This window comes from Mirounga leonina, unplaced genomic scaffold, assembly GCF_011800145.1.
Source record: "Mirounga leonina isolate KUSES-001 unplaced genomic scaffold, KU_Mleo_1.0 Mir_170, whole genome shotgun sequence".
Lineage (NCBI taxonomy): Eukaryota > Metazoa > Chordata > Mammalia > Carnivora > Phocidae > Mirounga > Mirounga leonina.
This window is the reverse complement of record NW_023270433.1, coordinates 111,369-123,707: the sequence shown is the minus strand read 5'-3', so window position 1 is coordinate 123,707 and position 12,339 is coordinate 111,369. Positions and strand designations below refer to the sequence as shown.

The 12,339-nt window shown below is 60.5% G+C and overlaps 1 protein-coding gene across 3 annotated transcripts in view; it reads left to right on the top strand.

The window, feature by feature from the left end:
- Positions 1-12,339, top strand: part of CACNA1B (calcium voltage-gated channel subunit alpha1 B) — a 186,238-nt gene that overhangs the window by 83,519 nt on the left and 90,380 nt on the right. For 2 of the 3 annotated variants that reach the window (XM_035015334.1, XM_035015333.1), the window contains exons 17-19: positions 528-595; positions 3,595-3,704; positions 11,112-11,903. In XM_035015334.1, the coding sequence (XP_034871225.1) occupies positions 528-595; positions 3,595-3,704; positions 11,112-11,903 (970 nt within the window). Of the gene's footprint in view, positions 1-527; positions 596-3,594; positions 3,705-11,108; positions 11,904-12,339 lie in introns of all 3 variants that reach the window. The other variant, XM_035015332.1, reaches the window with a different exon arrangement.

The window sequence follows — 12,339 nt, the reverse complement described above, 5'->3', positions numbered from 1 at the left end:
AGTTTGGTTGCCTTGAGGAGAAGGTGCTGCCGCATCCAGGTGCTGGGCAGAGGCCAGGCATTCTGCTCAACATCCCACGACACAGGGTTGCCTGGCTCTAAAAGTCAGCAGAGCCAAGGAATGAGGTGACTGGGGAGGGCCTGGGTCTGCGGAAGAGTGCTGAGGCCTGACACGGGGTGCAGGGAGGGGATGGTTCTGGGAGGTGCTGTTCTGACGTGCACAGGAGGGGAGCTTGTGGGAAGAGGCGGCTCCGGCCCCAGGAGAATTGGAGTGACTCAGGTCAGTGGCCTGATCTGGAGAGATTGGAGGCGGCAGCCCTGGCAGCTGGGCTAGGCTGCGTCTGGGGGTGACAGGGGCCAGAGGAGCCAGGGGACTGGAGGGGCATGGGGCCACCAAGGGAAGGAGGCTGAAGGCTAGTCAGGCTCTGGGGAGACAGGGCCCAATTCTCCATGGGGGAGCTGGGGTATGACTGTGGGAGACTGGGGGTGGGGGCAGAAGGGTTCCCTTCCTTAGCTGGAGCCAACCAGACACTCTGCTGAATGTCTTCCTGGCCATCGCCGTGGACAACCTCGCCAATGCTCAGGAGCTGACCAAGGTACGTGCGTAGGAACACCACCTGCAGCCCAGGAGGAGCAGAGAGGGGTGGGGGGCGGCAGCCTGTGTCACTCAGTGTGAGTCCAGAGAGCCATGAAGAGGGCCAGTCCAGGGTTAGGACTCATGTGACCACTCTCCGGGGGAGCCTCCTCAAGGTCCTGGACAGGTAGAAGTTAGGCTGCCACTTGGGTGTGCGAATGGGGCAGAGGAAGCGTGGGAGATGCCATGCCAGGAAGGGCAGTTCCTGGAGAAGCCAAGAGCTGGAAAGAATGGCCAGAAAGGCAGGAGGAGGTATGAGGAACAGGAGGTGCAGCCCAGAGAGAGCCCTAAGCAGTGGGGGGCAGGCTGTGCTGGCCCAGGGGTGAAGGACCCTGAAGTGTATCAGGAGGTGTGGCTGAGTGAAGCGGCAGGTGTCCCCTCAGCCAGAGGCATGCCGGAGGTGAAGACCCTGAAGGGAGGTGTGGGATTCCCTGTGCCTGTCCCTGGGCGGCAAGGGGGCCCCTGCGGTCTGTCTTGAGTGTGCATTGTTGCGCTCGGGCAGTCCCTGGGCAGTTCTGTCCTCAGATGCTGGGCCTGGCTGGGCCCTGGAGGAATGGCTGCCGCCTCCTTGTTGGCTTGTTTGTGTTTCAGCAGGACAGCTTCTTCTCCCAGCCGTGCCCGGTGGGCGGCCTCTAATATTCATCTCTCATCCTGGAGCCTGGTGGGGGACGTGATTATACATGTCCTCCCCTGTGGTTTCCTTCCCAATGACACAGCCCCCTGCCTGGTCACCTTCAGCCTCACAGCCACGGACGGTGCGGCTGGCTCTCCCGCTTCGTCGGCCTCAGGCTTGTGCTTTGACAAGCCCCGGCTCCTAGTGTGGAGGGTCCTACCGCTTGGTCAGGCCACCTGCCACAGACGCCCCGCGTGCTTGCTCTCTCGGCTGAGCATGTGGCCTGTGTGGGCACCTCTCGCCTGTGTGCTGGAGCTCACACCTGTGCACATCCCTGTGTGTGTCTGGTGCAGTCCAGCCCGACTCTCAACGCCATCTCTGTCCTGGGGCTGAGCTTGACTTGGGCCTTGCCTGAGGAGGGCAGGTGCGGATCGTGTCTGCAGTCAGCAGAGGCGCGGCTGTGTGCAGGGGCCCCCGCTGCCCCCACCCTACTCTCTGTAGAGGCAGGCCTATTCGTGTGTCTTCCTTTGCTTCTGCGGAGACTTCCTCTTCACCCGGCCCAGGCCTGGGCTGTGGAGGTGCCTGTGGGTACAGGGACTTCCCTGGCTCTGGCTGCTGCCTTCGGAGGGCCTGGAAGTCCCACTGGCCTGCTCATTTCTCTGTCGGCCAGGGCCGAGACGGGCTCTGCCATCTCGAAGTGGCCGGAGGGTGCTTGTCCCTGGCTCCTGGCTGGGCTGCTGGGGCAGGGGGACCCTGTGTCCACCGAGCACCTCTCGGTGTCAGGATTTCCGGGACCACATGAACTGGGGGTGCTCAGGAGCACTGGTGGTCTGGGCACCAGCTGTCTTGCGGCAGAGGTGAGCTTGAGCTTGAGGTTCTCGGTGTCTCTTCAAGTTGGGCTGTGGATGAGGACTCACCAGGGAAGGGATGTCCTTGGGGCCCTGTCTCCATGCAGTCAGCCTGTGCAATGGCCCCTTTGTACCAACGGCCCTAATCCAGGAATTCCCTTGATTTGGAAGTTGGGGCAGGTAGAGGCCTAGCCGTGTCAGGCTGTGGGGCATTTCCTGGGCTCGCTGTCCTTCCTTTACGTTCCCACGATGTATTACAGCATCATGTTTTTTCAAAGTGGAAATAAACTCAGTGGAGTTTGTAGAAGCTCATCCTCTGCCCTGGAGGGCTGTCAACTAGAGTGGCATCCATAGCTTGAAGAAGGACCTTGATAGGGGTGTTCTGTGGTAGATCGAGCTTTGCCTGCTCTCTGGGGCCTGAAGCTTGAAGACCTCTTCACTATGGTGGGAAATCTGCAGACACCTCACAGGGGTCTTAGTTCTTGCCATTTGGGGGCCTCTAGGAGAAGATTTAAGGACATTTTGGGTCTTCCATGGAAGCCAGGTGGGCTCAGGATTGGGGTTTTTGGGGAAATAATGGTGGTCTCAGCAGTCTAGCTGGATGACATGGAGGCCTTAGTTTCCCACCATGGGCCCATGGGCTCAGCCCAGAGCTTTTCATTCAGATCCCAGGAGCAGAGCATGTTGATTTTGCCTAGTGACATGGGGTTAGGGCCAGAGGGTCTGCCTAGATGTCCACTCCCCTTCCCATGGAGGCCATAGGCAGGGCAGGGCAGGATATCTACACACGTGTCAGAGAGCTGTGGGGTCCTCCCCAGGAACTTGGTGGGAGAGGGAACACAGGTACTGGAAGTGGCTGTCCAGGTGGACACAGGGAGGGACTTTCCAGTCACAGCTGGGGACAGGTAGACACACGTGACCTGATGGGTCCAAGTAGGAAAAGCTCAAAGGCTAGGAGGTGGCCCTGCTAAACCCACTGCTGGTGACAATTCCTGTGAGCGATGCTGGCCGGGATCGAGGCTCAGGGTACAGAGCCCCGCCCCTTGCCTTCGCTCACAGCTCTGGGGCAGAGACTTTGTTCAAGTGGGACAGGTTCTCCTGGGGTGGACGGGCAGCAAGCCGGAGGAAAGGAGGGACAGATTTGCATTTTGACAGTGCCAAGTCGGAAACGCTGTGGGACAAATATGCAGGCAGCAGCGGGGTCCCTGTGGCTTGAGCTCACAGGTGGGGTGTAAGTTACCGGCTGTGAGCACCCCGGGAGATGGCCCGTGGCAAGACGTATTGGGGCTAGAATCTTGGGGACTGTTGCCTGAGCAGCAGGTATAGAAGGGGGGTCCCTGAAGGCTACCAGAGAGCTCATGTGGAGTTGGTGCACAGTGCTGGAGCATGGGTGGGTTGTGCTCATACAGGTTCAGAGGGCAGGAAGGACTCAGAGACCACGGGAGGAAGAGCTGATGTCGTTAGTGGAGGCTAGCTGCACACCTCTGTCTGTTCGAACAGGACGAAGAGGAGATGGAAGAAGCAGCCAATCAGAAGCTTGCTCTGCAAAAGGCCAAAGAAGTGGCTGAAGTCAGTCCCATGTCTGCCGCCAACATCTCCGTTGCTGCTGCGTAAGGCTCTTGGGGGTGGGTTGCAGGATGGCGGGGGCTGCTTCGGAGTCTCACAGCTGGGTTCTCAGCAGGACACGCCTTCTGGGGGCTTCCCGAGAATCCCACGCGTTGGCAGGAGCTCCTTAGGACACGGCCCACAGGAGCTGTGATGTGAGGGAATGGCTCCTCTCCGAGAGCAGCCTTTGAGGAGAGGGTTCACCAGGAAAAGCCTCCATGGCTTCTCCCAGTTCGAGTCGAAGAAAGATGTGGCAATGCATGGCCCTCCCATCATGGGTAGGATTGGCTCTGACTTGCTCCTCAACAGGCTTGGGTGGCTCCGGGGCCCCTCGCTGGACAAAGACTGAGAGTCAGGGGTAAGGTGTCAGTATGTCTGTTCTGTACTCAGCTTTTTAGGAATGTATTTTGTGAGCCAAAAGATTCTAGCTGGTACTTCAGCAGCCCATGAGACTTAATGCAGTTTCCCAAAATGTCTTCAAGGTTTCAGTACGGGGACAGAGGTCAAGGGGAAGCCTTGATGACGACAAAAGGTGAAGGCAGGGCCAAGGCTTCCGTGGGGAGGCTGGTCACCCCGAGGTTCAGCTGAGCCTCAAGGCACACTGCAGAACCACATCTGGCAGTATTAGGGCCCTCAGGGTTGGGACAGAGTGCCCAGCCCAGGGCCAAAGGCTGCAGGGTGCTGGGGGAGGCCACCCATGGGGGCGCAGGGAGGAATGGAAGGAGGGAGGAAGTCTGGCCTAGTATCAGGGTGGCTGTGAGAGGGCACCGAGGAGCTCTCCTTTTGTTGGGAGCTCGCGCTCCAGGCCAGGCTGAGTCCGCCTGGGACTGCTGACTTGTCTTCGGTGCCACGCCCACCCCACCACATACCTCCCATTCCCGTGGGGATCCAGCTGGCCTCCCTCCCTCTCCCTGTTCCCAGGAGCAGCCACGGGCACATCTGTGGTGACACATGCATCCGTGCTGCTGAGTGGGTGGGTGGGTTTGCCGGGAGCGTGGGTGTGCTGGTCAGTGAGCACGACAACAGCCCTGTTCTTGTCCAGCAGTCCCCAGCGTGATGGCCTGTTTCCTAGGAGGGCCTTTGCAGAGGACCTGCCCTTAAGCCAGCCAGGAAGCCCTGGCCCCTGTGGGGGAGAAGAAGCTAGAGGAGGCCGCAGACCCCTGGGGGGCCCAGGCAGGGATGCAGGCGGCCTGCAGGTAGCTAGGCAGGACACAGCAGTCATTACGAAGGCAGCTACTGGGGGGCTCCGAGCTCAGTTGTCTGTGTTTTGTTTGGCCAATTCAACGACTTGGTCAGCCTGGTCCTGGGCTTGCTTTGAGGAGGTTGTGGTGACCTGGAAGATGGCCCCTTCTCCTGAACTTTGTAAACTGCTGGTGGTCTGCTTTAGCAGAGGGAACAGGTGAGCCTTTGACTTATTCATGGGCCTTGTGGGTTTCTGTTCAGCATTTGCCTTCTCTGCTCTTGGAGGTGAGTGCATTGTCCCATGGGCCCTATACCTGCCAGAGCTGCCTACGCCTTAGGGATGTATGGCAGGGCGTCCATTCCCATCGGGGCTGAGACCTCAGAGAGGCAGGTGCTGGGGCCCTCAGCACAACCATGGAGAACATGTCAGGCCACCAGGAAAGGTCTGGATGTTCTTCCTCTGCCCCTGTCCTCATCTGGGGACACTGCTATGTAGGTACAAGGCTACAGACTGGTATACCCAGGCCCAGGGTGTATTACACCAGCCGTTGGCCTGATCACCATCTCGGTGCTTCTCTTCTCCTGGATGGAGCTCCCGGGGTTACCCAGGTGTTCTGCCTCATAGTGGGGCCTGAGCTTGGTGCCAGCTCATTCATGTCATGTCAGCCTGGGTGCGTGCAGGCCCTGGCTTCTGCGTTCCCCCTTCTTGGGCTAGCTGTCGGTCCTGCAGGTTCTCCTGGGATGCAGCTTTAGGCCTTTGTCCCCTGTGGCATGTCCTCAGTCTGCCTCTGTCAGATGGCAGTCTGTCTGATGTGATCACTGAAGCTCCTGCACACTTCAGACCAGGTCTGAACTCCTGGGTGTGTGGGTGGTGGGTGTGTTGGTGTTTGCCCTCCTCTTTGTGTGGAGACCTCTGAGCACTGAAGGCCGAGGCTCAGAGCTCCTGGTGTCCGTCTGTCCTCTGTCTGTCCGTTGCCCCCCACCCTCCCAACTGTTTCTGTTCTCCCCGTGAGTCGTGCTGGGTGAATGGGCAACGCCTGCTTCATCCCCACTGCTGGGTTGGGGTGAGGGCGAGGCCCCTGAGTGACACTCATCTTGACCCAGCTCCGCGCAGCCATGCCATGTGGTCTGTGAAGTGGGAGGACTGGTCCAGATGTTCTCTGTGATGCCTTGGATGCAGAGGGGCCCTTAGTGTCCTTGCTCTTTGAGAGGCTCCCCTGGGCTCTGTGCGGCTGCACTGAGCCTCCGTGCCTTGGAGTTGGGCTGCAGCCTCAGGTGACAGCCACTTCAGGCTCCTGGGAGGGAAGGGTCGCTAAGGTTGGCATGGTCCTCCTGGTTCTCTGAGCTCGGTTACCCTTCTCCTCACCTGGACTTCTGAATGCTGGTACACACACTCACCCACACTGTTCACTTACCTCACATGATTCAGTCCCCCTGACACTCACTGTCACACACACTCATGCTCACACACAATCACACACACCTGGACTCTCACACATGTTCACATGAACACACATGCTCATTCACAGCCTCACACGTTCACACACATCCACACTCCTACACACCATATACGCACTCACACCCAGTCACACACTGATTTGCACACTCTTTCTCACACACGCACTTGCACAGACCCACACACCTGTTTGCATCCAGGACCTGCAGGTGGAGGAGTTGCTCTGAGCTCCTCACAAATGTGTGTAGACTTGGCTTTGAGAAGGAGGAGCTGGGAAGCCATGTGGTCCTCCCCTGGGGAAACTGCCTTAAAGGGGAATGATCATAGAGATTTTTGGCTTCTCTGTTGGTTTTGGAAAAGCTTCCTGAAAGTCACTGGGAAATGGCTGGAGTAACACCCGAGGGAAGTGGGTTGGTGATGTAGCCTGCTTGCCCCTGGGCGGGTCATGGTGAGCTGGAGGCACCTGGTGTAGAGCCTGAGGAGCCAAGGAGTCAGGTGGGCTAGGGCAGAGCAGGTGGTCAGGCAGCAGGGCTCAGGTAGAGCCCAAAGGTAAGGTGTTCAGTGTTAGCTGGCTTTGCCCCATCTCAAAGGCAAGGCAAATGCAGAGGTCATCCCACTATGGCCCCGTGGGAGCAGGACACCAAGTGGCAGGGGAGAGCCATCTGGAACTTAGGGACACATGGTGCTGGCTCTTTCCAACCCCACTGCCCTTCGTGGGCAGGCAGCGTGTGCTGAGCTGTAGTGGATGGGCCCCCAGATTGCAGCTTCTTGTCTTCCAGCCATGGTGGGTGTGCCGTGTTCTTTTCAGTGCCACTGTTCCGTCGGATGCGCGTTCTTTCTCAACCTCTCTTTTACCCCGAGGTCTCAGCTGGTGCCCGTTCTGATGGAAGCGTCCCTGGCCTCCTGCCCAGATGCATACTGCAGCCTGTGCCCTGACCTGACGTGGCTTAAACGTGTTCTGTGTCCCTTAGAACCCTCTCTGGTTTTCTCACTTCTCTTTTGTTCTGTTTTTTGCATGTGCAGTTTTGTAAAGCACACTCGAGGTGCTGCATCTCGCAGCTCATCTGTCTCCAGCGTAAACTCACCGTGAGTTGCTCGGCTAGGACACCGTCTGTGCTTCATGGCAGCTACACGCGAACCTCCCTCCACTCCTAACTGCTTTCCCACCTCAAATCACTCGCTTCAGGGGCAGCTCCAGGAAAGCCTTCTGCAGCTGCTGGGGGACGGTGGGCATGCTTCCTGACGTTCCCAAGTCCTGCTCACAGGCATCAGACTCCGAGTTCAGCCCCTCCTCTCCCTCCTGGTCCTCTTGTCTGCTGTCTGTCCACGTGCCGTCTCTCTGGCGTCTTGAGCATGTATCTGCTTCTCCTGAGGTGGCCGTTGCTGGGCACCAATGGGCGCTGTCTCCTTGTGGTTCCCACGAGGTAGAGTGTTCAGTAGGACTCATTGAGGACATTCGTGGGGTCCTCCTGCCCCCTCCCTTTTTGACTTGGGAGGGGATGGATCTGTGATCCTTAGGAAGTTGTCCTAGCAAGAGCAGAGCTGCTGTGTCATGTTAGACCAGCCAGAGCCTGAGTAGAGCCACAGAAACCCCAGTGTGTCCCTCTTGGAGGTGACACCATTCTGACTGGGGAAGTGGTCTTGGGATGCTTGCCTCCAGGGGCTTCCTCTCAAGGGTGAGACCGACCGCTGCAGGTGAGAAGTCCCTGGAGTGGTTGGGTGTGGTCCGCCCACCTGGATGGATGGGGTAGCCAGGTGTCCTCTCTGGGTCTCGGTGGTGTGGGAGCTCTTGCCCTCTCTGAGCCACTTGCTCCCTACTCAGCCAGCATAGACCTCAGGTGTGCTTGCTCACAAGCACTTGGAGCTGCTGGCTATTGGGTCCCTGATGTCTCACAGGGTAAGAAAGTTGGGCCCCGGATGACTGATCACAGGTGGAGTAAGATGTGGTTGTAGGTACTGATGGTGTCACAGTGAGGGCTGCTTCACATTGTCAGCAGCTTTGGGGAACTGGCTCTTTTAGCCCAGAGACCTCAAAGCAGGGCCATGCCACTGAGGCTCCTTTTTGGGCCCTGCAGCATCCACAGTGCCTGGGTTGGGTGTGACCGAATAGGGCTATACCAGCAAGCTGGGGTTGAGACATTGTGGGAGCAGCTCCCCCATGTGACTCCTTAAAGAGCCTTTTTAAATAAGGACTTCGTCTGGATTATTGTCACTGTGTCAGATGGTGGCCTGACATTCGCTCGCATATCCTTGCTGCTTGTGAACTCGGTGGAGAGGTGCAGAATGAGACCAGGGGTGGCCACACTACTTTATGGGCCAGACAGAGCAAGGACAGGACAGCAACCAGGTGGGTGCAGGTCGACTCAGATGCCAACAAGGAGGGGAGGCCTGGTGCACGGACTCAGAGACATAGCCAGAGAGGAAGCCAGGACATCACCGAGTGGTGGGTAGGTAGACCTTTTCAGGTGGCATTATGGCCCAGAGAGGGAGACCCAGCAGGAGCAGGGCCAGGTGGGGCCATGTGACCCCAGCTGCTCAGTGTCTTGCTCCCCTGGGAAGTTCTAGGAGAGTCTGCCAGCCCTGTGGTACCCTCTACTTTAGTGGACAGGTCACCTCTTTGTGAAGCTTAGCTGGTCTCTGGGGCAGAAGGAGCTGTGGCTAGGGTCAGGTTGAGGGCAGAACCATGTCATCAGGAGCCCATCCTCACCTGAGCTCCCAGCCACCACATTGTCTCCCGTCTTTATTGCCTGTCTGTTCTGACGGAGAACTGGCATCTAACACTAACTCTGCCGACCAAATGGCGCGGAGTCCAGGTCTGTGTCAAGCTGCTGGACTGGCTGGCCATCAGCCCTCATGGGGTCCTATCATCCATTTCACATGGTTCAGCATTGTTCAGAGTTTGGTCCTTTGTTTTGGTGCCAGGCTGGGATGGGTAGGTCCCCTGGGCTCTAGATTGAAGTCCAAGAAACAGAAGGTGGTGGGTCTGTTGCAAGGTGTCTCCGGGAGCAGGGAAGCCCAGCTTGGATGTGTCAGAGGAGGCGGGTCAGGGCCTGGCGTGGCAGTCGAAGGTGTCAGTTAGCAGATGGCCAGAGAGGCCAACACTTGTCCCCCAGCCTTGCCCTGCCTGCCCACCATATGGGCTCCCAGGTGAGAGGTAGACATGGTGCTCTTCTGCTTTCATACTTTTGAGGCACTCCCCACACTGGAGCCTGGACTTCACCTCCAAAGGGGCAGGATTCGGCATCACACACTTTGTGCAGGCCAGCTGCAGGGGTTGGGCTTTTCCCACACCTGGCCATCTCTGACTCTGCAGGTCAGCATGGTACTCAGTGGGTCAGGGCCCTGCTGCTGGTGGCCTGCCCAGCCTGGGCCCTGGTCTGGGGCCCCCCAGGCTGTGACCCTGTGCTGTCAGTGTGGTTGGGGTGTGGCCAAGGCCTCACCTCTGCAGATACCTTTTTTCTGTTTTGCCTTTGCGTGAGTCTGATCCTGGCTGCGTCAGTGACCTGCTGTGGGGCCCTCTAGGAGTCGTGCCTTCTGGCTCGTGTCTTCATCTGTGTAATAGGGACAAGCGGTAGTTGTGAGGGTTGGATGAGATGGGCACTGCAGCCCACAGCCCAGTGGGGCTCTGAATACAGATGCCACCACCACCACCACGGTGGGTCCAGAAACCTCCAGAGGCTGAAGGACAAGACTCTGGCCTCAGATGAGGTTTCCGCTTGGCCAAGGTGGGACTGGGGTCGCCTAATTTGGAGGCCTTACTCAGCACGGATTCCAGAATGCAAAGGGCTGTGGCGCCCCACATGTGACCCTGTGGGTGAGGCTGGAGGGTGGTCAGCCCTTCGGTAGCCTGTGCAGTGAGGGCTGAGACTGAAGCACAGGCTAGTCCTGGTGTTGGAGGGCTCCTCTCTGCCCTGGTGGATGGAAGGGGCTCTCTGTGGAGCCAGGAGAGTGGAGGGCACTGAGGAGGTAGCATGTCTAGCGCTAGACCTAACTGCTGGGCTGCTGGGAGCAAGTGGTCACTGAGCCGAGGGGCAGCTGCCCGGATGGGGCTGACCACCTTAGGGAGCAGTCACAGCTTACCCTTTGCCCCTGATAGGGCCCACTGCCCCTGGCCCCTTGCTCCCTGGGCTGCTGCCTGCCCTGTCCTGAGGACCCACCTCTTCTCAGGGCCTCTCACAAACAGCCCTGTCTCCTTCTGGCCAGTGGCTGTTTTTCTGGAAGTGGAGATGGAGAAGCCCCTTCCTGGGCAGCTCTGCTCTATGCTGCAGCAAGGCCAATGCCCCAGGGCTGCTGCAGAGGGCTCCCTGCCTCCTGCCTCTTCCTCAGTCCTGCCCCATTTGGATGCTGATCCCCTCCTCTCCCCATGTTGGCCTTCCTGGCCAGCAGCCCACCCGCCCTGGAAGCCTGTCTGCCACCTCACGCTGGTGCCTATCATTCCCACTGCCCTGCATCCCTTGGCCAAGGGCCCCTGTACACCTGCTCAAGGGTGGCCTTGAGCCCCCCACCCCGACCCCCAGGCTGGTGCTCTCACAATCGCTGGGATCCTGATGGGGTGGGGGCGGTGCTGGATTCTTGTTACCCTGCGTATCCCCTACTTGCTCTGCACCGATTGCCAGGGGTCTCGAGGGCTCCGGCCACCCCCTCCCTCCCTCTCCTCCCTGCGCCACTCTGCCACCCCTCCATCGCTGCGTCCATCTGTGGCTTCCCCTGGGAGGCAGAGAGGTCGGAGGGCGGCGCGGGGGGCGGCCGCTCACCGCCGGTCTCCCCACAGCAGGCCGCAGAACTCGGCCAAGGCGCGCTCGGTGTGGGAGCAGCGCGCCAGCCAGCTGCGGCTGCAGAACCTGAGGGCCAGCTGCGAGGCGCTGTACAGCGAGATGGACCCCGAGGAGAGGCTGCGCTACGCCACCACGCGCCACCTGCGGCCTGACATGAAGACGCACCTGGACCGGCCGCTCGTGGTGGAGCTCGGCCGCGACGGGCCGCGGGTCGCCTCGGGCGGCAAGGCCCGGCCCGAGGGCCCGGAGGCTGCCGAGGGCGCGGACCCGCCGCGCAGGCACCACCGGCACCGCGACAAGGCCGCGGCCCCGGCCCCGGCCCCGGCCCCGGCGGCAGCGGGGGAGGACAGGGGGGACGCGCCGAAGGCCGAGCGCGCGGAGCCCGGGGCCCGGGAGGAGCGCGCGAGGCCGCACCGCAGCCGCAGCAAGGAGACCCGGAGCGAGCGCGGCCGCGGCCCGGGCCCCGAGGGCGGCCGGCGCCACCACCGGCGCGCCTCCCCAGAGGAGGCGGCCGAGCGGGAGCCGCGGCGCCACCGCGCGCACAGGCACGCACCCGCCCAGGGCAAGGAAGGCGGCGCGGCCGCGGCCAAGGGCGAGCGGCGAGCGCGCCACCGCGGCGGCCCGCGGGCCGGGCCCAGGGAGGCCGGGAGCGGGGAGGAGCCGGCGCGGCGGCACCGGGCCCGGCACAAGGCGCTGCCCACGCACGAGGATGTGGAGAAGGAGGCGGCGGAGAAGGAGGGCGAGGCCGAGGACCGGGACAAGGAGAAGGAGCTCCGGAACCACCAGCCCAAGTGAGGGCGTGCGCGTGCGGGTGGCGGGCGGAGCCGCTGCCCGGGTGGGGGCCGGGGTGCGCGGGGTCCACAGGGCTCAGGGTGCAGAGCTGCCCCGCGGCACCTGTTCTGGCTGGTCCTCCCCGCCCTGTTTCCAGCTCTCTGCGGCGGTGGCAGTCCTGCCTTGTTGGGGGTGACGTGTGGAATGCTTAAAACTGTGTGGGGGGCAGGGTATGCTCAGTGAATGTCAGCCATTATTCTAAGGTACCCAGGTGGGAAAGAGGGCATGGGGGAGATTGTTGGGAGTGGTTTGGGACATGCTGGCGTGGGAAGAGCATAGTGGCCCAGGGAAAAGAGAAAATTGGGGGGAGACTGAGGAAGGCCCGAGGAGGCCACTGGGCCAATGGTAGAAGAGAATAGGGCCGGGCTGGGTGGCCACGGCACAGAGGGCCTCCTA